The 24,241-nt window shown below is 46.7% G+C and overlaps 1 protein-coding gene across 1 annotated transcript in view; it reads right to left on the minus strand.

Annotated features, from left to right (window-relative positions):
- Positions 1-222: 222 nt before the first annotated feature.
- The window catches only part of GPC4 (glypican 4), a 97,085-nt gene continuing 73,066 nt past the window's right edge, over positions 223-24,241 (minus strand). Inside the window, exons 4-9 of the mRNA XM_053374200.1 lie at positions 15,798-15,963; positions 8,180-8,310; positions 7,495-7,641; positions 6,140-6,276; positions 4,666-4,841; positions 223-2,783 (exon numbers count right to left, since the gene is read on the minus strand). Coding sequence (XP_053230175.1) covers positions 2,569-2,783; positions 4,666-4,841; positions 6,140-6,276; positions 7,495-7,641; positions 8,180-8,310; positions 15,798-15,963 — 972 coding nt within the window. The 3' untranslated portion in view covers positions 223-2,568. The remainder of the gene's footprint in view (positions 2,784-4,665; positions 4,842-6,139; positions 6,277-7,494; positions 7,642-8,179; positions 8,311-15,797; positions 15,964-24,241) is intronic.

Genomic DNA, 24,241 nt, shown 5'->3' on the forward strand with positions numbered 1-24,241 from the left:
CCCCCACAACTCCTTAAAGCAACAGTTATTTACAATTCACCCCGCTCCTTCCCATGCATACATTTATAACCTTTCTCAGGTTTTCTGTGACCAGCTTTCAGCAACAGGACCCCTCCACCCCCCGCAAAAAACCCCAACCAATAGAAACACCAAACATCTAGCCAGAATTATGCCTGGCTTAGTAACATGGTGTTTTAATAAATAAATGGCTACTTCTGGAAATATTATGCCTCTCAGGAGCAATTTATTTAGTATCTCAGCCAATACAATTCTGTCTTTTATATAAAAGTTCTTCTTTTTGGGGGGTTCAGTGCGGGGGGTGGGGGATGTGAACAAAAATCCCAACCCTGGTCTACCAAGCAATTAATTTTTCAGTATAAAAATAGAAGGAACAACCCGAACACACACACACTCCGCTTACAATACAACACAGGATAGCAATAAATCCCCCTCTGATGATGTTCCTTTTTCGTTCTTTCTCTTTTACCCTCAGCCAATTGTTCTCAGAGTCAGAGCGACACAATGATGGCTGAACTAGGGAGAAACTTCCAGAAAAGTTTTTAGTCTTCCTGCAGACTTCACATGTATCATTCTATTTAAAGTGATTTTATTTGTTCACCCCTTCCCCCCCAATATAAAAATATATACATTTATCCAGGAGTTTCCCGTTGCCTCAGTATAGCCCCCTCTGAGGTTAGAGGTAAGTGGGATCTTCCAAGAAAGAAGGTTGCAAATCTTGCCTCACATCAGCCTCCTTCCTTTCCCTCTCGGTAAAATCTCTCACCCTCACCTGTTGCCTAAAAGTCTGTTCCTGGAAACCCATTAAAAACCCACCAACTGTTAATGTGGCCTATTACCCCTCAGTCGCTGTTGACTGTGACAACCATCTTCCCTAACCGTTGGCCATGAAGGCTGGAGCTGTGATCCAAACAATCTGGAAGAGGTCTAAACACATCACATGGACCAGTCTTCCCATTTTCCATTTGGTGAGAAAAGCAGTATACATTCAAACCACTATCATATCACTTTATGGCTTCAAGTCATAGCTTCCTACAAAGAAGCTGCAGTTTGCTAAGGGTACCGATAGTTGTTAGGAGACCCCCTGTTCCCCTCAACAGAGCTACAATTCCCAGAACTCTGTGGGAAGAGGGATCAACTGTTAAACCACTCTGGGATTTGTAGCTCTGGGAGGGGAGCAGGGGTCTCCTAACAACTTTCAGAATGCTTAATGAACTATGGATCCAATGATTCTTTGGAAGAAGCCGTGGCTGAAGTCATAAAGTGATATGATACTGCTTTAAAAGTATAGAGCAGATGGGACCTAAATCTATTTCCCTGTGTGAAACAGCTTGCAGAGTAGCAGTCCCAGTTTGACACCAAGGAAGCGTAGCAGATATTGTACCTAGGGACCACACTGTCAAAACTAGGAAGGGGTTCTGGAAGCCAAATGTTTGCTCCAGTTAAAAATTGGGTGCTGGGAGGGTGTGGAATCTCTTCTAAGCTGGGGGAGGGGCAGAACCCCATATATCAATGGTTCCCAATTAGCTGCAGACCCCCCCCCCCCGTTTTCAAAAGCCAAGCCATGGACCTCCTACTTTTGAAAATTTTGGTATCTCTTATGGTAGTTGGGGGCCTGCGGAACACCAGCTAGGAACCACTGCCATAAATGCACCTGGGTAATTTCTTGGGGAAGGGCTGGCGGAGATGATTATTTGCTTTCCACAGCTGGGAACAAGGTGTGCAAAAGCTAACCGTTCACATTCTGTTCTAAAGATTGGAACACCCCACAAAGAAATTAGCCCCTTTCCTCTCCTAGGTAAGGCATCTGAGCGTAATGGATACATGTGGGAACTCAAAATTTTACAAAGAAGTGTCTGTTTGCTTGAGAGGCAGCTTCTTTCACTGCCCATGAAATATGATGATTTTTTTTAAAAAAAAAAACCCTTTTGCTTCTGTACAGATAATTTCGTGTGGGTTGGGTTTTTTTGTGTGTGTGTTTTGGTTTTTTTTTGAGGGAGGGGAGAGATATCATCCTTGATACATGCCAAGATAGGACTCTGGTTCAGCCATTTGTTTTGCAGGGAACAGGCTAAAACAAAATAAAAGGAATGGGGTTGTGGCGAGGCAAGAGAGAAATGGGCTATTTAAAAACAACAAAAACAACAAAAACAACAACACAAAAGCAATGCTACCTACAGGCCTGTATATACAACTTAGTTCACCACATCTTTGTGGTTTCTCAGTCAACAGGTCAGACTAACTGGTCCAAATCCTCATGTTCATCTTCCCCTTCCCAAAAATAGAGAGAGAGAGAGAGAGAGAGAGAGAGAGAGAGAGAGAGAGAGGAGAGAGATAGATCTTGGAAAAACTCATGAAACCCAGCGGCAACATGGTAAAAACTGTACACTGCTCTCCATTAACTTACAAATCACACACCCCTCCTCCCTGCCCCCCCAAGTCACTAGATGGTACAAAAGTGAAATCGGGTGCCTATTCGGGTGCCTGTTTCATTTTAATAGCAGTCATTTTCCACCCTCAAAAAGTAAAAGAAAGAAAGGAGTGGCACAGTTATCTCCACTGTCTCTGCACGGCCAGGAAAAAGAGGGTGCTGAAGAGGAGAGGTGCTTCTAAGGAGGCCACCCTGGGGGAGGCACTGCCGGGGCTGGCATTCTTGTCCATTTTGTTGGTGTTCTGTTTGACTTCTGTTGCGTTGAACACAAATTCGGGAGAGCACTGCTGCATGTCACAGCCACTTCCACTGCCTTCTCCGCTACTTTCATCACCTGGAAGAATGCACAGACAGTTTGTTTAGCTCTACAATTCTTGCATTCTATTCAGATTCACCATATTATGAGTTTGGAGGAGCCTGAACAGGGAGCAAAACCCATCTACCAACTACTCACCAAAGAGGCAAGAGGCAAAATTTGGACAGGAGTCAGCTGCAAACAACAAGTGCAAGTCAGGGTGTGTTATTTTAGATGGGGGGGGATATAATTTTTGCAAATTTCTTCAGTCAGGGGGTATTTAAAAATACGTTTTTGGGTATGAGGAATTTGAATCTGCTACTATTTTTGTGAGGCACATAAACTGCTTTAGGAAAACCAAAGAATTTTAATATTGCCTTTTGAAAATGTCAGATAATGGTAAACAACAACAATAATAAAAATATATATTAATATATCTGCAAGTACTTGGCAATCATTTTTAATGATTTCTATGCAATTCTACACACATTTTACTTACCAAGCAACACCAAATTATGTTTATTTAATCAAAATATCTTTTCAATTCCTAAGTCTTACTACAACTTTTTAACACCCTCTCTTTTTTGGAAATTGAAAGTTTTAAAGTTCAACATATGCAGTGCAGAGGAAACGTCATCCAGACTGGGCCAGCACCTCCCCACTCTTTTTGTTAAGGAAGCCCATCAACTCCAGACTCAAAAATTGCAATTCACCTTTGAGCCTGGTTCGGTGCTCCAGCAGGTGCAAAACACTGCGGCTAGACTGTTGATGGGGACAGACTCTTGCCGGCACCTAACTCCAGGGCTCAAAAGTCTACCCAGGCTGCCAAATAAGCTCAAGGGCCAGGTCTACAGTTTTTGTATTCCGTTACAAGATTCTTAACAATTTGATTCATTATATCCCTGACTGATCACTGAGGCCTTCCGGGGAGTCACTGTTAGTGGTCCCCCAGGACCTGAATGTATGGCTCATATCTGCAAGGAGCTCTGTGGGCCCAAGTTTATGGAACTTGATTCCAGTTGCCTCCAACGCCCAAGTGATCTATCTGCAGAATGAAAGGCTGTTCACCAAGTGATCACTCTCATGCTCTGCATTCTACCACTAGTCAGGCTCACATCATTTTGCCACATGGTAAATTGGTAAATCTTAAAAAGCAGAGACATCACCTTGCCAACAAAGGTCCGTATAGTAAAAGCTATGGTTTTCCCAGTAGTGATGTATGGAAGTGAGAGCTGGACCATAAAGAAGGCTGATCGCTGAAGAATTGATGCTTTTGAATTATGGTGCTGGAGGAGACTCTTCAGAGTCTCATGGACTGCAAGAAGATTTCTGAAGGAAATCAGCCCTGAGTGCTCACTGGAAGGACATATCGTGAAGCTGAGGCTCTAAGACTTGGGCCACCTCATGAGAATAGAAGACTCCCTGGAAAAGACCCTGATGTTGGGAAAGATGGAGGGCACAAGGAGAAGGGGACGACAGAGGACGAGATGGTTGGACAGTGTTCTCGAAGCTACCAGCATGAGTTTGACTAAACTGCGGGAGGCAGTGGAAGACAGAAGTGCCTGGCGTGCTCTGATCCAGGGGGTCACGAAGAGTTGGACATGACTAAATGACTAAACAACAACAAAATTGGTAAATTCTTTCCACACTTCCAGCACCCAGTCAGATCTCTCGGAAAATCAGAGGAATGCAGAAGAATCCTACGCACCCCTCCATTTTGCAGAAACAGACCCCCCAGGCATCCTAGAACTTCAATAAGCTCTAGATATATGGCCAGGAGCCTGGCATTCTCCAAAAGTCGATGGCCTCCAGCTCCCATCAGCGTGGTCAGTTGTCTGGAATGATGGATGCTGGAATCCAGCAACATCTGGCAAGCCTCAGGTTCCCTCTCCTTGCCTTGGGAAAACTCATCTGCACTTACTTATATCAATGAAGTCAACATCATTCCCGTTGTAGGCATTCTTCATCTTATTGGTCATCACGCGGAGGGCCATGATTTGCCGGCGAATCACCATGTCTGGCTTCAAGGTGTCAACTTGCACTTCAGGATTGGTCGCCTGGTTGGCTAAGCCGTTTGCTGTCACTGCGTAGACATACCTGTGAGAAACAGCATTCACTCCATCAGAGGCCACTCAGTCAACGGCCAGCAATGGTCATGATGAGGGATAAATGGAACAGACAGTGGGAGAGGTGACGTTGTCTTCACGCCCTTCTTGTCTGCTCAAGAACATAGGAAGTTGCCTTATACAAAGTTAGACCATTTGTCCACCAAGCTCAATATTGTCTACACTAACCAGTAGTGTTTCCACAGAGGGCATCTCCAGTCATACCTGGAAACTTCAGCTGCCCTACATGCATTAATAACTTTCCAATGCCAGGTTGAATGAGTCATCATTAGCAACTGTTTGTGAATGGCCACTGTTATTACTGCAACTACAGTTGCCTATATTTTTTTTGTATTTTTGACCTCACTGCTTACAATTCACCACCACCACTGTCCCACAAACTCTGTGTTTATCTACCTATCTACCATCTATCTATCTATCTATCTATCTATCTATCTATCGACACACACACCTGTAACTCAGGATCGCACTTCATGCATCTGAAGAGGGTTCTAGATCAGGCCAACAGCTCATCTAGTCCAGCAGGCCAACCAAATACCAATGAAAGCTTGTTAGCCTCTTTGGCCAGGTTCACACAAATGCTAATGCAGCATTTATTGAACCATGGTATATTAAACCATGGTTTAAACCATGTGTGAACGCTGCCCAGCCACTGAACTATGGTGTGCTTACTGCCAGCAAACCATGATCTGAAGGCTTGCAAGTTCTTAGATTTTTAAACTATGGTTTGGCATTGCATTGGCATTAACCATGGTTCATTTGGCCACTCCGAATGCTCACCAAGCCACAAAGGCATGAGGCAAGTGCAGCTGGGAAATGAACTGAGTTTTGGAAACACATATCACAGCTTGTTTAATCTCCTCTGGGACAACTCATGGTTTGTTAGCAAGCCACGGCTTAGTTTTATATGAGAATGAGGCATTCTGTTATTTTATTTTTCTACCAGACTAACACACCTACCTAACACAGGGTTCCTGTCTGGAATCTGAATCCTGAACCAATGCATTCCAATTAAAAGAAAAGAGATTCTACCTAAACATTAGGAAGAACATTCTGAGGGTATGAGCTGCTTGACAATGGAACAGACTACCTTGAAAGGTTTGAGGTTTCATTTGAGGTTTTTAAAGAGAGATTGGATGGCCACCTGCCAGGGATTATGCAGCTATGATCCCTGCATTGTCAGGTGGTTGGACAAGATGACCCTTGTGGTCCCTTTCAACCCTACAATTCCATAATTCTATGAAAGGAGGAATTGGGCTTCTTCCAAACCTGCTTTTGCCACTTCCGTTCCAGCACTCTTCTTCATTGATGCTGTCAGCAGCCATCTTCTCATTGCTACAGATATTGCTGGGAAGGGAGGACCAGAATTTCTTTGCTTGCTTGAGCCTTTCCTTCACATCTGTCACCTGTTGGTCAAAGAGTATCATCAAAGTTACTCTTCTTTTGCTCAGCAAAACAACCCCAGAAAAAAGAAGCTGGCTTATGCCACTGATCCATCTAGTTCAGCATTGTCTGCACTGACAGGCAGTGGCTCTCCAGGGTTCCAGGCTGGAGTCGTCGTCCCCCCAGCCCTACCTGGGGAGTCTGGGACCTTCTGCATGCAGAGAAGATGCTCTGCCATTGAGCTATTCCCCTTCCCTCTCTCACAGCGCTGGAACTTAGGGTCTCTTAACGAAGTTGGCAGGCAAACAGCTTTTGTGCTGCCAAAAGGGCATCCAGCTTGGATGGCTTTAGAAAGAGGATTAGAGAAATCTGTGAAGGATAAGGCTACCCACGGTTACCAGCCATGAAGCTATGTTCTGCCTCCACAGCCGAAGCAGTGTCCTCTGAATACCAATAGCTGGGAACTGAAAGGAGGAGAGTTGCTGTTTTGCTCAGCTTTCCAAAGTCATCTGAGTGGCCACTGTGAGAAAAGCGGATCAGGCACAAGGTCCATCTAGAGCAGGACCAAGCCTCCTAGCGGTCAACCAGATGCTCCTAGAAAGCCCACAAACAGGGACTGAAGAGAAAACGTTTCTTAAAAGCAGCTTTTACAGCCTCTGGTGCCTGCTGCTCCATGGGAAACTTTGAAACAGACTGAAGAGCTCCTTCATTTTTTCAGAGCATTGCATTTTGATCCAATCAATGTCAGCGACGATTTGTTCAGTGCTGCTGCTGAAGCCATTGACAGGCCAGCCGAAAAGGCTTGTTAGGCCAGATCACGGCTCAGGACTGCAGCCTTCTTTGTGTGCCTCCTCCATGAGAGGTCCAGTGAGCAGCAACACAAGAACAGGCCTTTTCTGTGGTGGCTCCTTGTTTGTGGCATGCTCTCCCCAGGGAGGCTTGCCTGGTGCCTTCATTACATATATTTTGGCGTCAGGCAAAAACATTCCTCTTCTACCAGGCAAAGTGGGGGGGGGGTGTTGTTTTGTTCGTTACTAAAGTCTAGTACCACTGAGGTTTTATACTGTAAACCGCCCTGTGACCCACAGATGACGGGTGGTGTAGAAATGTAATAAATAATAACAATAATGAGCCTTCAGGCCTGTGGGCCACCAGCTCGGCAGCGCTGCTCTATGCAGGGGAGAGAAGACCCCCATTCCTAGTCATGTTGAACCACACACCACAGATCTCTGTATACCCACCAGTCTATCTAAGCTGGTGCCAGCTGCTGTGGTCGGCCTCTCCTCTGGGTTGTAGGGTCTGAAACGGGCACTGAAGCTGCTTTCTGAAATGGAGCGAGACGTCCGGCTCTGCGCAAGTGTCTTGGGCTGCCCACACCCTTGGAAAACCTAAACCGACGGGAGACACATAACAATATCAGAAGTTTGATTTTGTGCATCTTTGTTCTTACCTCCTGCCCACTTCTTGCAGCCATTGTACCAGTAGTTTGAAGATAACATGCTAGACTGCAATACAGATGTTTTCTGATTTAGCACAGCAACTGCTAGCTGACCAGCTCAGCATCCTGACTCTTTATAGGGATGGTTTAACCTTGAAAAGTAGACAACTTTATCCCTTGAGCTTTCAGTTTCTACTCCTGCCTTAAAAAACAAACATTCATTCCCCCATTAAAAAAAAAAAATCCAGGTAATTTGACAACTCAAATTATGCAATCCAACCAAACTAATGTAATTACATTTTTTTAAAAAAAATGTCAAGAGATGAAAAATAAATAATTAAAAAGTAATTCATAATTATAGTGAGGTCATGGCGCCTCGTGGCTTGGAAACCTTGGTTTCATTAAGATGAGTTTCTCTCTCTCTCTCTCTCTCTCTCTCTCTCTCTCTCTCTCTCTCTCTCTCCAAATGCAAAATGCCCTCACCATACCTTTTGGGAGACCTGCATGCTGTTCTCCTGCATGTTCATTATGGCATCAGAGATCTTCACATCAATCGGGTCCATGACGGATTCAATGTTGAAAGGGCCCTCCAGCCTCTCCGCCACCATGAGCATGGAATCTGAGGCAGAATACAGGAACAGTGGGGTGGAGGGTTGTGGCAGATGCAATGAGTCAATCTTCCCCACCCGAGTACCTTCCAGATGTTTTGGACAGCATTGCAATCCCAGCCAGCATGACCACGTTGGCCACTGATGTCACAAAACCACCGAAAGGCCTGCTTTCTCTGCTGGTCTTGCTGAGCTTTTTCACATTACGGGTTTGCTAGCGAGGGGGCAGGGAATGGCAATTTGTCAGCCACTGGATACCCAGTTACAGTCTATTATACTGCCCCCCCACCACACCAGCTTCCCAACAGCACGTCTCCTGCTCATGCTGATGAAACAAGGAGAGTAAACAACGTCGAAATCTGGAACATTCTCTAGGTAGGCATCCCATCGTTTCAGAAACCAAGGAAGGCAGCTAGACGTCTGCTTTTCGCCCAGCTTTCCACTTCCTCACACCAGTTCCCATATGGGCTTCCTGCTTGCCTCCCCCTCCCCATTTGCCTTCTAAGCCCCAGGGGGAGGGAGAGATTCCAGGCTCTTCAAACTGCACCCTCCCCTGAAATTTTGCAATCAGAGCAGATTGTCTAAAATAAATAATACCATCTGCCTTGTTTATTCATGCTGCATTTCAAGTTTTCCTGTTTCATTTCTTTTTATATATATAAAAAAATCAGAACACCCATGCACACCCTCTCCGCTGAAGGGCTTCCATCCCTTGTATATATTTACATTGTTAGCTTATTGGTGGCAGGAATCAGCCGAGGAACATTAAGGAAACTGAGTGTTTTATGGCTCTGAATACTGGTTGCTGAGGAGCAAAATTCAGGGATAGTGCTCAAGTTCTGCTTCCAGGCTTCTGAAAGTGCCATCTGGCCAGCCTCAGGGTGTTGGACTAAATGGACCCGATCCAGCAGCCAGGCTGTTCTTGTGATCCCAAGTAGAGGTGTAGTGGTTGAAGACCCATTTCTATCCTTGCAGCAGGGCTCCTGTCTCCAGCACCCTGCAGCCGCCCAATCAGCATGGAAGGAAAGCTTTCTAGCCACGGAGTCTTCTCACCCCTTGTGCTGATTGGAGCCCATCAGACACTGAGGATTGACTCCCAGGATCACTCTGGAGAAGGGGCGCGGGAAGAACTCTAAAGAAGAGCTGTTTTGTATGCTCCAAGAAGCATTTGAGAACACTGGGGACACAAGGTGCTTCTGTTTCAAGAAAGTGGTGCGCAAGCCCTTTTAAGCACATTGGGACTTCTTAAGTCACTCCAAAATAAGATATTGGAGCACTCCAAATCATTTACCTGTGTACATGCAATGAACACAAGTAGATCTAGCAGAAAGGCTATGCAGGCAGTGATAATTGCAATGCATCTCTAGTTAGTATTGCTGCATAGTTGTAAGGCATTTGTATAATCTTAGGAAAATGCTTGTGGACAAGCCTGTGACTATCATGAAGGGACCTTGCACATCTGAATTTGCCGTGCCACAACTGCTCCTAAAGCTGAAAGAAGAGTCTTTGTAGCCGCAGGCCAAATGAAGTGGCCCCTATGCCAAACCCCATCTTGGTGATTTCAGAAAGGCTTGTGAAAAACAGATATTTGCAAGGGAAGAGGCAGCCACTCCCTTCCAAGGCACAGACCTTCTGCATTACCCATGAGTGCCTGTTAAGCACCAATGCAAACCATGCTTATTCTCACTCCATGTTTGCATGGCGAGGCCCTGTGACAACCCTATTCCCGAAGCTGCAGATAACCAGACACCACACAGCTTATTGGATTTTGGGGATCAAATAATGCCACAACTTTATTGGTTGCAGATGTGAAAAGTTTGGCCATGGGCACTGAGGTAAGCAATGGCGCATGTCACTGGCACCCCCCCCACCTGCCGCTATTGGCCAATTTGACAGTAGGCGTTCGATCTGGCCAGCAATAGACCAGTGCATAGACCAGTGCCCACCTGTAAAGCTGCCCACCCAGGAAGGGCAAATGGACCGACCAAAGAACTTCAGTAAATGCAGAGCAAGGGATGGAACAGCTGGGCAAGGCATAGCCGGAGATGGAACTGCAGCCGGCTTCCATAACGCTCAGCTTTCAGCCTTTCTGAGCAATGACTGCTCCCATGAATATCCCTCATTGTACTGGGGGTGAAGAGGGGGAAATGGCTTTTGATGTGACAGCAAAATGGAAGCATTCCACAGGAAAGCAGAGCATGACTTAGAGCAATGCTCAGAGCTGCCTTGGTGAGCCAACAAGGCTGCCCCTGTTACAGCCAAGAGAAAATGTCATGGTTTACTATAGATAAATATAGATAGATAGATAGATAGATAGATAGATAGATAGATAGATATAGATAGATGATGATAGATAGATAGATAGATAGATAGATAGATAGATGATAGATAGATAGATGATAGATAGATAGATAGATAGATAGATAGATAGACAGACAGACAGACACTGTAAAAAAGATACACACACAAAAAGTGGTATTCTTGTTGGTTTGTTTTTCAAAATATTCAATAAATTTGAAAGAGAGACTTGGGGGTGGGTGGGGGCAGAAGAAGAGAAGAAAGAATGGATCTCTGGGTTATGTGGTGTCTTTGTCCAACCTCGTGGCTAAGTAGAGCATTCCTGAATCGGGGCCTTTGTGACTGCAATTGTCATGGCAGCACACAAATCACCACTCAGGCATGCCATCCTTATTCAGGCTGGGAGGGGAGAGTGGGGGTGGGGGCAGAGGACAGGAGGGAGGGAGGGAGGGAGGGAGGGAGAGAGAGAGAGAGAGAGAGAGAGGGAGGAGCAATCCAAGTTGCCAGTGCAAAGCATTCAGAGATAAGCACACTTCTGCTCTCAGAGGAAGGATACAGATGGAAACTCTTTCTGTGCTGGCAGGGGGCTGAAAGGGATGGGCCAAGAAGAAATACATTTTATTGCAACCCCCACCTATAATGAATCAGGTGGGAGACAGATGGCATTTTTGAAGGAGGGTGAAGTTTTCACTTTTTAAATGCAAGGATTTAGCAAGGGAGATGCGTTAAAGGTGCATGGGAATGACTGCATCCTCGTTCCCGCTAAGATCTTGCCTGCCAACAAATCGTGATGAATGGTAAATCCCCCCTCCCCCCCCCAACAGCATTGGGCTGTGGTTCAGGACAAGAGGGCTTTAGAATTACACAACTGAGGAGGTGGGCGGAGGCTGGGTAGAGGAGGAAGCAAGGTGCCCCAGGGCAAAGCTGATAATGGTTTGGAACAGCAGTAAGAGCTGCATGCTTGTTTACCTGGGGGTGGGGGAAATGCCTCCTCTCATGTGTACATTCCCTCCCCCTACAATTAAGACCTGGCACCTGCTGGATTCCTTTTAAGGCAGCCTTCCTTTAAGGCAGGTCATCCCCAGATGTTGTTGCAGTGCAACACCCCCACAAACCTCCAGCTTGCATGGACAATGCTCAGGGGCAGGCAGCCCTGGCAACATCTGGGGATGCAATGATGGGACAGGTGGCTTTATGAAGACTGGTCTGCTGTGACTTGGAGGCAGGACATTCTTGGCTGTGGCACCAGAGCTATAAACTCTCTTCCACAAGGTGGTGAACTAACTCATCCCTCCACCTGTTTCATCAGGCATTTGCTGAACACCTGAGCAGTGGAAGCTGCCTTCTAGCAGCAAGTCAGAATGTTTGTCTGTTGACTCAGTTTCATTGGCTCTGACCAGCAACATCTGCCTTCAAGCTCTCAATGGCTGAGTGCCATGGACAGGCTGGGTGCAGAGAAGTGCGTGGGAGGCACCAGCTGGAGAACCCCCAAGGGAACCCTCAAGGGAAGAAGGCTCAGAGCCAGGGGGCTGGATGATGATAAATGGTCAGAGGGAGACGAGGGACCAGGCTGGGAGGAGAAGGTGTCATAAGCTGAAGAAGCAACAAGGTTTAGTGAGCAGGAAGAGGCTGGGGCAGAGAGCAGGAAAACATTGAGGCAGAAGCAGAGGCTGCAGAGGAGGGCGGCCAAGATGCAGAGAGGAAGCAGGCTGGTGAAGAAGCCAGGGAATCTCTCCTTGGTCCCTGTAACTGCCCTTACTGGGAAGAGTTGCTAGGCCTGCACTGTTTTGGTTTTTTTCAATAAAGAGTTAACTTCACTGACACCAGAGTTTTTCATTCTGACCTGGTCCTGACACTCCTCCCCATAACAACAGCCCTGTGAAGCCGTAACTAGCCCAAAGCCACCCAGTGGGAATTTGAACCGAAGACCCTCAGGTCCTAGGCAGGCACTCTAACCACTACACAACACTGGCTCTCTTGTTTTGCCAGTGCTCCTGCCTTCCCTCCTCACAAGGAGCTTTGCCTCTTGAGCCATTGTGAGTGGTGCAGAGGCCCCTACAATTAGCAGACTGTCCTCCTTTGTCGAGCTTCCTGGCACTCAGCCCTTCTCCTTTGAAATATTCTGCACTTTTTTGCTGCAACTCTTTTCAGCCCTGAGCTCTTCTGGTTATGGTCTTGGATGAATTAGCTAGTGTGCTCACATCCTCTCTGGTGAAACTGGGCTTCTGAAGGCTCGGTGCAGAGGCGCAGGACAAGGCAAGCCTCTGTAACAAGCCCCAAGAGGAAGGGATATCAGGCCTCTATGCCAAATAACACCCCTGCACACACAGAGAGAGAGGGAGGGAGGGAGGGAGGGAAAATCATCCGGAGCCATGGCTAGAACAGCCTGGCAAGGGAATCTAGAAAGGTTTTTAGCCCATGAAAAGGGCCATTGCTAGAGTGTAACTGTGTCTTGGCTACCTGGAAGAAGTTCCTGCTACAGCATCTGCAAGCCTTGTCATCTCCGCTACCAAGTTCTCAGAGAATGATGGGGTGGGAAATTCAGTTCAGATCACCTTTTAACATGAACATCTACTTTTTACCAAGATGCAACTACATAACAAAATGTGTACAGTACTTTGCATTTTGTGGTGCAGCTCTCTGACCAAAAGCAGTGTGTAAAAATGTGTAAAGGTAAGGGTAAAGGGACCCCTGACCATTAGGTCAAGTCGTGACAGACTCTGGGGTTGCGGCGCTCATCTTGCTTTACTGGCCGAGGGAGCCAACATTTGTCCGCAGACAGTTTTTCCGGGTCATGTGGCCAGCATGACTAAGCCACTTCTGGCGAACCAGAACAGCGCACGGAAACGCCGTTTACCTTCCTATTTATCTACCTGCACTTTGACATGCTTTTGAGCTGCTAGGTTGGCAGGAGCAGGGACTGAGCACCGGGAGCTCACCCCATCACAGGGATTTGAACCGCTGACCTTCTGATCGGCAAGTCCTAGGCTCTGTGGTTTAACCCACAGCGCCACCCACATCCCGTAAAAATGTGTATATCTGGTTATAAAACAAACAAGCAAACACACACTCACACACATCTGCATGTATTAGTGGAAAAACAACAGGACTGGCCCCTTTTCTGTGACTGTAAATGGTTTTAACTGTTTCCAACAACAAAATTTAAATCTTTGCAACCTGCCCTGGATGAAGAGCAGGCAACACATTTAATGATCCTAATGATAAGAGGAACAATGATAATAAGAACAGAAACATAAAACAATGCAATGTATAAGGAAAAATTGCACACAAAAATGTGTCCCTTAGGATAAACAAGTACATCCATACCTTGGGTTACAGACGCTTCAGGTTGCGTTTTTTTTTTTGGGTTATGGACCGCCAAAACCCGGAACTACCGGAACGGGTTACTTCTGGGTTTCGGTGGTCGTGCATGAGCAGAAGCGCTAAATCGCGCTTTGCACATGCGCAGACGCACCGCTGCGGGTTGCGAATGCTGCGGGTTGTGAACGTGCATCCCACACAGATCACGTTCACAACCCGAGCGTCCACTGTACTAAAATGCTGGTGAATTTTCACAAGGACTTTTAAAAAGAGAGATCCAGACTGATGTGGGAGAGTAGCAAAATGAACTTATACTCGAAAAGTTAGAAAGCGGGAGAAACCAAAATTGACACATTTGTCCGCCCCTGTTCTCAGGATTTCCCCAAAGGACCCTTGGAATTGTAATCCCAGAGCTACTTAGGGTGGATTTCCCAGAAGGCTCAGAAGTCCTCTCCCTGCTCCACTGATAACAGGGCCAGCTATTTAGATGCCTGGAGCAGAAAATTTCAGTTGCATCCCAATGGAACTAAAAATATTCAAAAGGCCTAAAGAAGGGATAAGGAACCTTAGTCTTGTTGGACATTGGCCTTTTAAGTATTGTGGATCATTACTTTATATTGTTTTGGATACAGTGCTTAGAGCTGTTCAATAAAATGCTGTCAGAAAATTCAGCCAGGTGCGATATCACACTTTATACAGCATGGCTCTTAAAAGGTAAGGGGAGTGGCGGAAACCGAGAGAAAAATAATTAAATTAAATTATATGGGGGGGAGAGAAATCCACTAATACAGAGCTTTTCAATCTTTTTGAGTCTACAGCTCCCTTGACCAACTACATTGTTTCTGCGACTCCCCTGGGGGCTCAGGTGCCTGGTAGGGAAAACATGCTCTGAACCTGAGGAGCCCAGTTATGCCCCCCTCGCCTGCAGAGCCAGCAGTCCCTCACCCCTTTTTGAACACCCTCCCTTGTGGTGTGTTCGCTCAGCCTCCTCTCCTCTCCCCTCTCCTTGGGAGTCATCCGCTGCAGCCCCTGTTGTCTGCAGCATCCCTGACCATCCTTCAGAAGCGCTCTTCTCCCCGCCGCCCACCTGCAGACCGGGTCCGGGGACAGCGGGAAGACGCGCTGCGCCTCCCAGCTGTCCCCGGAGCTTGCGGGGCAGGCAGTGGGGAGAAGAGCTCTTCTCCCCGTCGCCCGCCTGCAGACCAGGTCCGGGGACAACAGGAAGACGCGCTGCGCCTCCCCACTGTCCCTGGAGCTTGCGGGGAGCACGCGTCTCCCTGCCGTCAGCCTCCAAACCACATCGGGAGATAGCAGGATGGCGGCGTTCCGCCTCCCCGCTGTCCCCCGACCTTGTGGGGCTGGCGCTGCGGCTCTCCTGAAGCCTGGAGAGCGAGAGGGGTCGGTGCACACCTACCCCTCTCGCTCTCCAGGCTTCAGCGAAAGCCTGCATTCGCCCCATAGGACGCACACACATTTCCCCTTCATTTTTGATGGGGAAAAAGTGCGTCCTATAGGGCGAAAAATACGGTAAGTGTAAACTTCTATGCTTCAAAATGCTTATATTTGGGTCCATTACTAGTTAAAGAGCTAGCTAAAGAACTAAGCAACTAGTCTTAATTGTGGTGGTTTGGTGTAAATCTAGAGAAGTCTGACTTCTTTGTACCTTAACCTTATTTATTAACCTATCTCTTGTTCTTTCCCCTAGCTGACAACCTTCCTGGGATCCTTATCAATTTATGCCAGCCATGTTGTTCTGTTTTTATTAATCAGTCTATATACACTTTTCTAAATAATTAATTAATTCACACGGGGGTTTGTTTCATTTTGTTAATTCTCCATCGCCTGGTTTAAATAAACTGAACAAACAAGAGCCACTCACCTATGAAGTTATTCCACTCCGTGTCCAGCTCGCCTTGGTTGGCGAGGCAGCCCCTCATGACATTGAAACAGTAGTTGTAACACGGCTTGACAGCAACCAGGCCTTGGCAGAACGGACAGTACATCATCTTTAGCAAGGCTTGGGCCCCCTGAGGTGTGGGGTTGACCTTTGCAGAGAACAAAAATAAAAGCATGGGTGGAGGGGCCAGGAGGAGAACCACAGACAGAACTATCTTGTCTTTAACATTTATAAAGTGCCTACTATTTTCTAAGCACTGATACCAAAAGATACAGCAGGCTCAGTATCTAACAGACACAGCACAAAAGGAAAAAGGAACAGAGTGGGACAAGGAAAGCAACAGCAGGACCAGCTGCTCCTTCACCAGCCACTAGTCTCCCCTGCGCCTTGCCATGAAGAAAAGCAGCTGGAGGAGGGAAGGTGTGCAGAGCCCGGAGAAAGGACTGTGAAGGAAGGAGTACAGTGGTACCTCAAGTTACAAATGCCTCAGGTTACAAACGATTCAGGTTACAAACTCCGCTAACATGGAAGAGTTACCCCAAGTTGAGAACTTTGCCCCAGGATGAGAACGGAAATTGTGTGCTGGTGGCGCAGCGGCAGCAGCAGCAAGAGGCCCCATCAGCGAAAGCGTGCCTCGGGTTAAGAACAGTTTCAGGTTAAGAGTGGACCTCCGGAACAAATTAAGTTTGTAACTAGAGGTACCACTGTAATCCTATTTGTCATCTTTGGGACCCCCTGGGAATTTCACCAACGGTAGCCTGGAACTGGGTGCATGCAGTGCAGATGATGCAGGCAGCCCAAGGAAGCTCTGCAAGACCTGGATGCCTGCCCATAATCCCTGGAGTGACAGACTACGGTGCTGTCAGCAGATTCCAAGAACCCTCCTTGTTGTGAAATTTTGCAGGGAGGTGATCTGAGGCTGCATTCAGACATGGGGCTTATTTCATTAAGTTTTCCTGGTGATAACGCTTCTGTCCCCACTTCCAACATTCCATTTACACGGCATTACCTTTTCCATTACAGAGCTGTGGTTTTTTGACCAACACACCACCATATCACTCTTTCTTTCTTTCTTTCTTTCTTTCTTTCTTTCTTTCTTATTGAATTTATATACCACCCTATACTCGGAGGTCTCAGGGCGATTCACAAAATAGAATCAAAATATCAAACCACAAAATACATAATCAAAATAAAAGCAGTAACAACCCAATAACCCCCTACCCCCCCGAACACATTTTAAAAGGGCCTAGGATGTCAATCAAATCAACCAAAGGCCTGGTTGAAAGGAATGTTTTTTGCCTGGCTCACTTGATTGTGATTGAACTGCTAAGTGTTTCACAAGAAAAATTCTAGTCAGGCAAAGACACGGAAGGAGCGTGTGTGAAGCCTGGTTGTTGAGAGGTGTGGCCTGGGAAGAGTTTCAAAGGCCTGAGAAAGATGGTTGGTGTGTGTGTGTGTGTGTGTGTGTGTGTGTGTACGCGCGCGTGTACACACACACACACACACACTTACTTGGCCTACTGAAGCTCTTTACCCCTGGAATAGAATGTGCTGGAAGTGGTTGTGGCTCGCTGGCACTTTGAAAAGCAGCACAGCGCAACTCAGCAACATGTGCTGCAGAGTCAGGAGGTAGCATGTACAAAAAGACACACACGCACACGATGCAGTGATAAATCCTCCAGAAAGGCTTTGGGACTGTATTTAACTGGAAAGGAAAACCGTGCTACAGTTTAGGGTTTCAAGACTTAGATGTCAGAGCTGCATGTTAGCAAGTTTAAGGTTGTAACAAACAGTTCTCCAAGTCTCCAGATTTCCGTAGCTCTGCCTGCCAGCAGAGTAACCCGTCCCTTGGAGATTTCTCCATGTGAATTCCAAGACACTTCTCTGCCTCCCGGCTGCATCTCACACAACAATTAAGAGCCCTTAACTGAGGAGTCTGGTGACCAGGAAACGAAGTCTGGTTGGTCGGCACCTTGGATTGGAAATCTTTGCAAAAAATTTGCACCTGGCTTTAAAGAGTCCACACTGCCTGGCTGCATCCTGTGGGCTGGAAACTTGGTTTTAAGTAAAAACCCAAGCGGGGGTGGGGGGGTGGGATGTGACTGGTCCCACTGTTTGGAATGGTCTCCCTCACCGTTGTTAAGGAACACAGGACAACTTTGCACACACAGCTTTGCCCCTACAATAAGCAGGGAAGGAGAGGTCATAGGTCAGTGATAAGGACACATGTTCTACATGCAGAGAGTCCCAAAGTTAAAACCCCAATATTTCCAGTTAGGAGGCTCAGGAAGCAAGTGAGACTTGGGGGGGAGGGCAGACAGAAGCCAAAACAAATACAAAAAAGAGAAAATAAAAGAAACTATTATCTTCCTCTTCCATGTAGAGGTTTGCTACTTCTGGAACCATTAGTCTGGCTTTAAAAAGCCATTTGTTTCAATTTGTCACATGTTAGCTTTTTTTTTTTAACAACATTGTGTCTAAAACATAATTGTGTGACATCCAGTATTAGTCTTGCTATGAGTAGACTCAAGCACACTCATTTCACACACACACACACACCCTTTTTCTTTGGTTAGATGTGTAATTTTTAAAAAGCATTGCTTGAAATTTTAACAGGTGTCAAGCTACGTATCAGGACAACGTTGGTAGGTAGCCAATTGGATTTGGCAATGTGGCTGTATTGTCAACTGAAGGCCACAAGTCCTGCATAAACGAAGAATTCTGGTCTCTTTTGGAGCATCAGAAATGAACTGTCAAGACTCAATAAGGGCATCTGATGCTGCCACAAACGACTCACAGAAATGTCAAATTCTGCCCCTCTTCCTAACTGCTTTTCAGCTTAGCCCCAATTTTAAACGACATATAATTTAGCCATGTGTTGTTCATTATGAGGATATTTCTGAAATCTATGAATTGCAAAATATCAAGTTCCCCTCCACCTTGAGTCACTGAGGGATCTGGCTTACATATTCCTGCTCCCACCAAACATACTTTTTTTTTAGTGCCCTCGGGGCTTAGGCAGGAAATGTCCATGCTTGGCAGCAATTTAAACCCGTTGATTTTAATATCTGTCAAGGGTTCAATAATAGCCCAATTCCCCTGCCCTGGGGGGAGACAGATGAGGGAGGGTGAGGGAGAGAACATGTGAAAGAGAAAGTTCCCATACTCTAAAAAAAGAAGAAGCCAAAAAGGCCTTCACTCTGGTTGGAAAGAGCAGCCCATCATGGGAGGACAAGAGAGAAATCATATTGCAAATTACAGTGGTACCTCGGGTTAAGTACTTAATTCGTTCTGGAGGTCCGTTCTTAACCTGAAACTGTTCTTAACCTGAAGCACCACTTTAGCTAATGGGGCCTCCTGTTGCCGCCACATGATTTCTGTTCTCATCCTGAAGCAAAGTTCTTGACCCGAGGTACTATTTCTGGGCTAGTGGAGTCTGTAACCTGAAGCTTCTGTAACCTGAGGCGTATGTAACCTGAAGCGTATGTAACCCGAGGTACCACTGTAATACATTTCACCTGCACTTGAAATGGCTCTGCTCAGATTTACCCCTTTGGCACCCACTAGCCTATGTCCTATAATTAAGTGAAATTTATAGCCCCAACCATCCCAAGGGCAGGAACAAGAACAATTCCTCTCGAGGGGGGGGGACCCCAGAGCCCTGTCCTCCAAAGGGCAAAGTAAAATTTGGAGGAGTAGCGGATAGGTTCTGCTCAAACAACGCTCAGGTTAGATTTGGTTATATAAAAATCACAGGAAAAGGAGGCCCCGCAGCAGGTCGCTTTTACATGGTGAAAGTTCCTATTGGATGCCCTACTTTCTGTTTGTGAAAATAAGAACTGCTTTTTAATATATTTTTTATGAACTGCAATATATAAATATTTTTATAAATTAAAAAGTGCAAAACTGTAATGATAATAAGCGCTAATGTAGCGCCCAATGTAGCGCTAAGCTAAAGCGCCTCAGCATTATATGTGTCCTGCTGGCAAAATGTTTTCCCCCATGCAAGAGAATGCATAAGCTGGCTGCTGGTGACTTTGTTGCTGTGCAGTCTTCAACACAACGAATTTCCAGTAGTGCAGCTGTTGCATTGAATTCCCCTCTTGGCCAACATTAAAACTCACCCACCACCAGCATAGGAGCACTTGAAAGACCTGACAGAGAATTTTGGAATAATAATAATAATAATAATAATAATAATAATAATAATAATGCAAAATGAGGTGGTTGCGTAAGAAATTCAGGTTCCTCGGGAGTGGGCTGAAAATTAAGGCCACGAAATCTGGCTACACAGAATTTCTGTAGATCTGCAAAACTGAAAGAAATTCACGTGGTACACAGTTAGGTAAGTGGGCACCGTGACATCTGAATTGGGCCTGCCAACATGACTGATTCAACATCGTGGGGGCTGAGGCAATTCAGCTGGGGGTGGGGTGCAGGGAGAGAATTTTGAGGCTGGGAGAAATGAAAGGGAAGGAAATCAGACAATGGGAAAAGTCAGCATTTTACAGGAATTTGTGGAATTCTCTCCCCAGAGAGCCTAGTCTGCTTCTTCCTTTGCTATATTTTCAAATTCAGTCAATGAAAACATTTTAATTCCCCCCACTGGCTTTATAATTATTAAAAACAAAACCTCAAGATTTTATTGCTGCCAGGCCTTTTTTCCATGATTGAATTTTACTGTTATCTTACTATTGCTTTGCTGTGATGCTTGTTTTCTACTGAGTAAGCTGCCCTGAGAGGGTTTACATTGCAGGGCTGCATAGAAAACTTAAAAGATGAGTAACATTTCAAAGAGTGCTTCTTGCAGCACAAGAGCAGCAGATTTGTATTTTGTTCTGAATGGTCTGCTATAGTAATCCATAGTTTGCACAGCCAATATAAGAGCATCCTTTTGATCTGCATTTATATAGGAAGCTGACTTGTACACAGGCGTCAACTGCATCATTAGGAGACAGAAACCACAAACATCGCTAAAGGGGGATCATTACAATAAGTGTTCCAATGACAAAAGTGATACTGGAAGCTGCCCACTATAAGGTTGGAGTATTTCTCCATCTTGCCCAGAGGCTCCCCAACCCTTTTGGGTCTGGGGGCACATTCGGAAATAAGAAGTTGTCTGTGAAACACCCATTTCACAGAAGAAAAACTGGTGATGCTCAGAAACCCCTCCCCTCCCTGAAACAACAACAAGCAAAGCACCTAAGAACAGAAGAAGACCTGGCAGCCAATGGCCTATCCAGTCCAGCATCCTGTTCTCCCAGATGCCCATTGTGGGAAATCAGCAAGCAGGATCTGAGTGTGACTGCAGCTCTCTCCCATTGCCCCTTGCAATTGCCGGTAACCAGTATAACATGGGGCATACTGGGGTGTATAGGGTGCTAGAGCAGGGGTAGTACCTTTGGTGGGGGTCATGTCATGCTCCTGCTTGGGTATCATGATTGCGTGAAATCATAACGATTGTGTGATACGATTTTGTGATATCATGATTCGTGAAACCATGATTCCGTGGTATCATAGTGCAAAATCATGGTATCATGCAATCGTGATATACAAAGGGTGTATGTGGTGTTATGGGAGAGGTACCATATTGGCCTGGATATAAGACACATCCACAAATAAGCTGCCGCCTCCTGGCACTACCACCATGAATGGGGGGGGGGTGGCCAATGCCTGGTTCTGAGCATGCTACATGCCTATCTCCTGGCACTATTGCCTCCCGGCACTACCTCCCTAAGCCAGCGCCGGCCGCCCCCTTTCAGGGAGGTAGTGTTGGGAGGCAGGCTTGTAGCACTTAGAATATAAGTCACACTTTAACTTTTCACAGCTGGAATTTGGGGGGGGAGTGAGGTTTATATTCAGGACAATACAGTAATACCTCTGTTGGGGGACACGTCATGCTCCTTCTAAGGTAGTTTGCCACCTTTGGTACCCACCCTGCACTCAACTCTCACCTGTGGCTCCTAGAAGCTGTCAGCATGAGACAGCAGCCCCACCTGGGAATGGCTTTGACTGGCTGGCTAAGCTGGGTGAAAGCAGCCGATGGGTCTCAAACCCTCATTGAGTTAGAGGGTTTTGCATGCAAAGACAGCTCCGGCAGATGGAGTGGACAAGACCTTGAGTGGGTCCAACAGCCAAGAAGGCGGTTTCTGCTCATGCTGTGGAGGTGAGTGAGCTTGTCCACCTGGGAAGGGAGCCCATCTAGGAAAAGGAAAACTATGATCCTAAACCTCAACTGCCTTGTAAAATATCTTCAGGGGGGAAAGGGCCAAGGAGTAAACTGTAAATAAATCTGGAGTGGAGTCCCTAGTTGGATGGTGCCTTGTACACCTCCTTCTAGCAACTCCTGCAGCCAGGCTGTTGCCAAATGTACTGCTCTACTTTCCTTTGGAGCACATCAGCCAGGCCAAGAGGCGGGGGGGGGGGCTTGTCATCTGGCCTGCCCAGAACCTCCATACACACTGCCCAGGCTTGGGCCCTGGGGAGGTCACTTCAGTGCTGCTAACTCAGCAGTTTCACATCACCCACAGAAGTGCACTGCAGTTTCTCTCAAGACAAATGGGTGTGAACAACTGCCTCTGACTAGCCACCATGGCTATCCAATAGCCTTATCCTTGATGATTTTATCGTATCCTCTTTTAAAGCAATATAAGTGCTGGTCATCACCAACTACATTCCGTAGTTTAACTATGCGCTACACTCCCCCCCCCCCAAAAAAAAAACCTTGACCAAACACTTCTACTCCAGAGTCAACCCCTTTAACTAAAGCAAAACAACTCAATTTTAAATACAGTGGCCCCTCTGGTTACAAACTTAATTCATTCCGGAGGTCCATTCTTAACCTGAAACTGTTCTTAACCTGAAGCACCACTTTAGTTAATGGGGCCTCCCGCTGCTGCAGCGATTTCTGTTCTCATCCTGAAGCAAAGTTCTTAACCCAAGGTACTACTTCCAGGTTAGCAGAGTCTGTAACCTGAAGTGTTTGTAACCCGAGGTGTTTGTAACCCAAGGTACCATTGTAAAACTAAAAACTGGGATGAGCAGGAGGCCTTGTCAGAAAACTAAGGAGGGTATCAGCAGGAGCTGTGATGCCCATAGCAGCATGGGCCAGGAGTCAGCTTCACCTGCTGAACCGCAGCCTGAAGGGCAAGAAGGCAGAGTGACTCTACCTGCAGCTGATCAGCCTTCTGAGACAGAGAGGAGAAGGCACTGATGAGAACCAGCTGGCTCTGGTCTTCTTAAACAGAGCTCTCAGCAGCAGTCAGATGCTGGAAACAATGCCTGTGGTTCCCAACACTACTTTGCTGCTTTCTGCTCTCCATCTGGACCCTTTGGCCTGTGTTCATCTGGATTCCCTGACCTCTGAACTGTCTGACTTCACATGTGGATTCTGCTCTCAAGGAAGTGTTCCTCAGAGACTCCTGGCCCCTGCTTGCTCAGCAACGGGACTCAGACAGGGCCTCAACACATAGGCACCACGTTGAGGACTCTTGGACCAATATTCTATGCACTGACTAACAGTGCTTCTCCAGAGCTTCTTCAGGCATAAAAGGTGCTTCCCATGATCTGCTACCTTTCTCAGAGGTGGTAGACGTTTATGGAACCTGCTACCACTGGAGGCAACAATGGCCACCACCTAGGATGGTTTCAGAAGAGGATTGATTGGACAAGCTCATGGTAGATAGGCCACTAGCCACAACGGCTCTGCTCTGCTTCCATGGTCAGAGGCAGTAATGCTTCTGGATACCACTTCCTGGGAGCATCAGGCAGGGAGACGGGTGGTGTTGCTCTCGGGTCCTGCTTGTGGACCGGGTGGCCACTGAAAACAAGATGATGGAAGAGATGGACAACTGGACTGATCCAGCAGTCTCTTATTCTGTTCTTCCTTATCCTTTTAACTGGAGGTGCTCTCAGGGGTTGAACCAGGGAGATCTTACTTAGTGTGCAAAGCTATTCCTTCTGCCTCTGAGCCACAGCCCTTTCCCCCCAGATGCACCGTAAAGGGCTTTCTGTTGTGGACAATGAGCCCACCACCACCGAACCCTAGGAAAGTGGTGGCTATAACAACGGCAAGCATGTCTGTCTCCTGCATCCCCACCAGCAGCAAGAGAGGAGCAGTAGCCAGGGTAGCTGCAAAGCAGGTAAAACGTTTGCTACCACCTCCCTTGCTCTGCTTTGCCACTGCTTCCCACCGAAGGGGAGGAAAGGTGCTGGACACTCCCTGGAGGAGGACCCTGGATTCACTTACCATGATTTGCAGCAGCTGGGCTAATGCCAGATTTCGGGGTGGCCAGGTTAAGGGAATTGTTGGTTGCTGTGAATGGTTTTTGTTCTGGGGGAGAGGGGGGACCGCAGTTTCATTTATCTGCTCATCAGTGGGTGAGAGTATTGCTTTGCTTTCTCTTTGACTATTGCTAACGTTGCTT

This window comes from Podarcis raffonei, chromosome Z (genome assembly GCF_027172205.1).
Source record: "Podarcis raffonei isolate rPodRaf1 chromosome Z, rPodRaf1.pri, whole genome shotgun sequence".
Classification (NCBI taxonomy): Eukaryota; Metazoa; Chordata; class Lepidosauria; order Squamata; family Lacertidae; genus Podarcis; species Podarcis raffonei.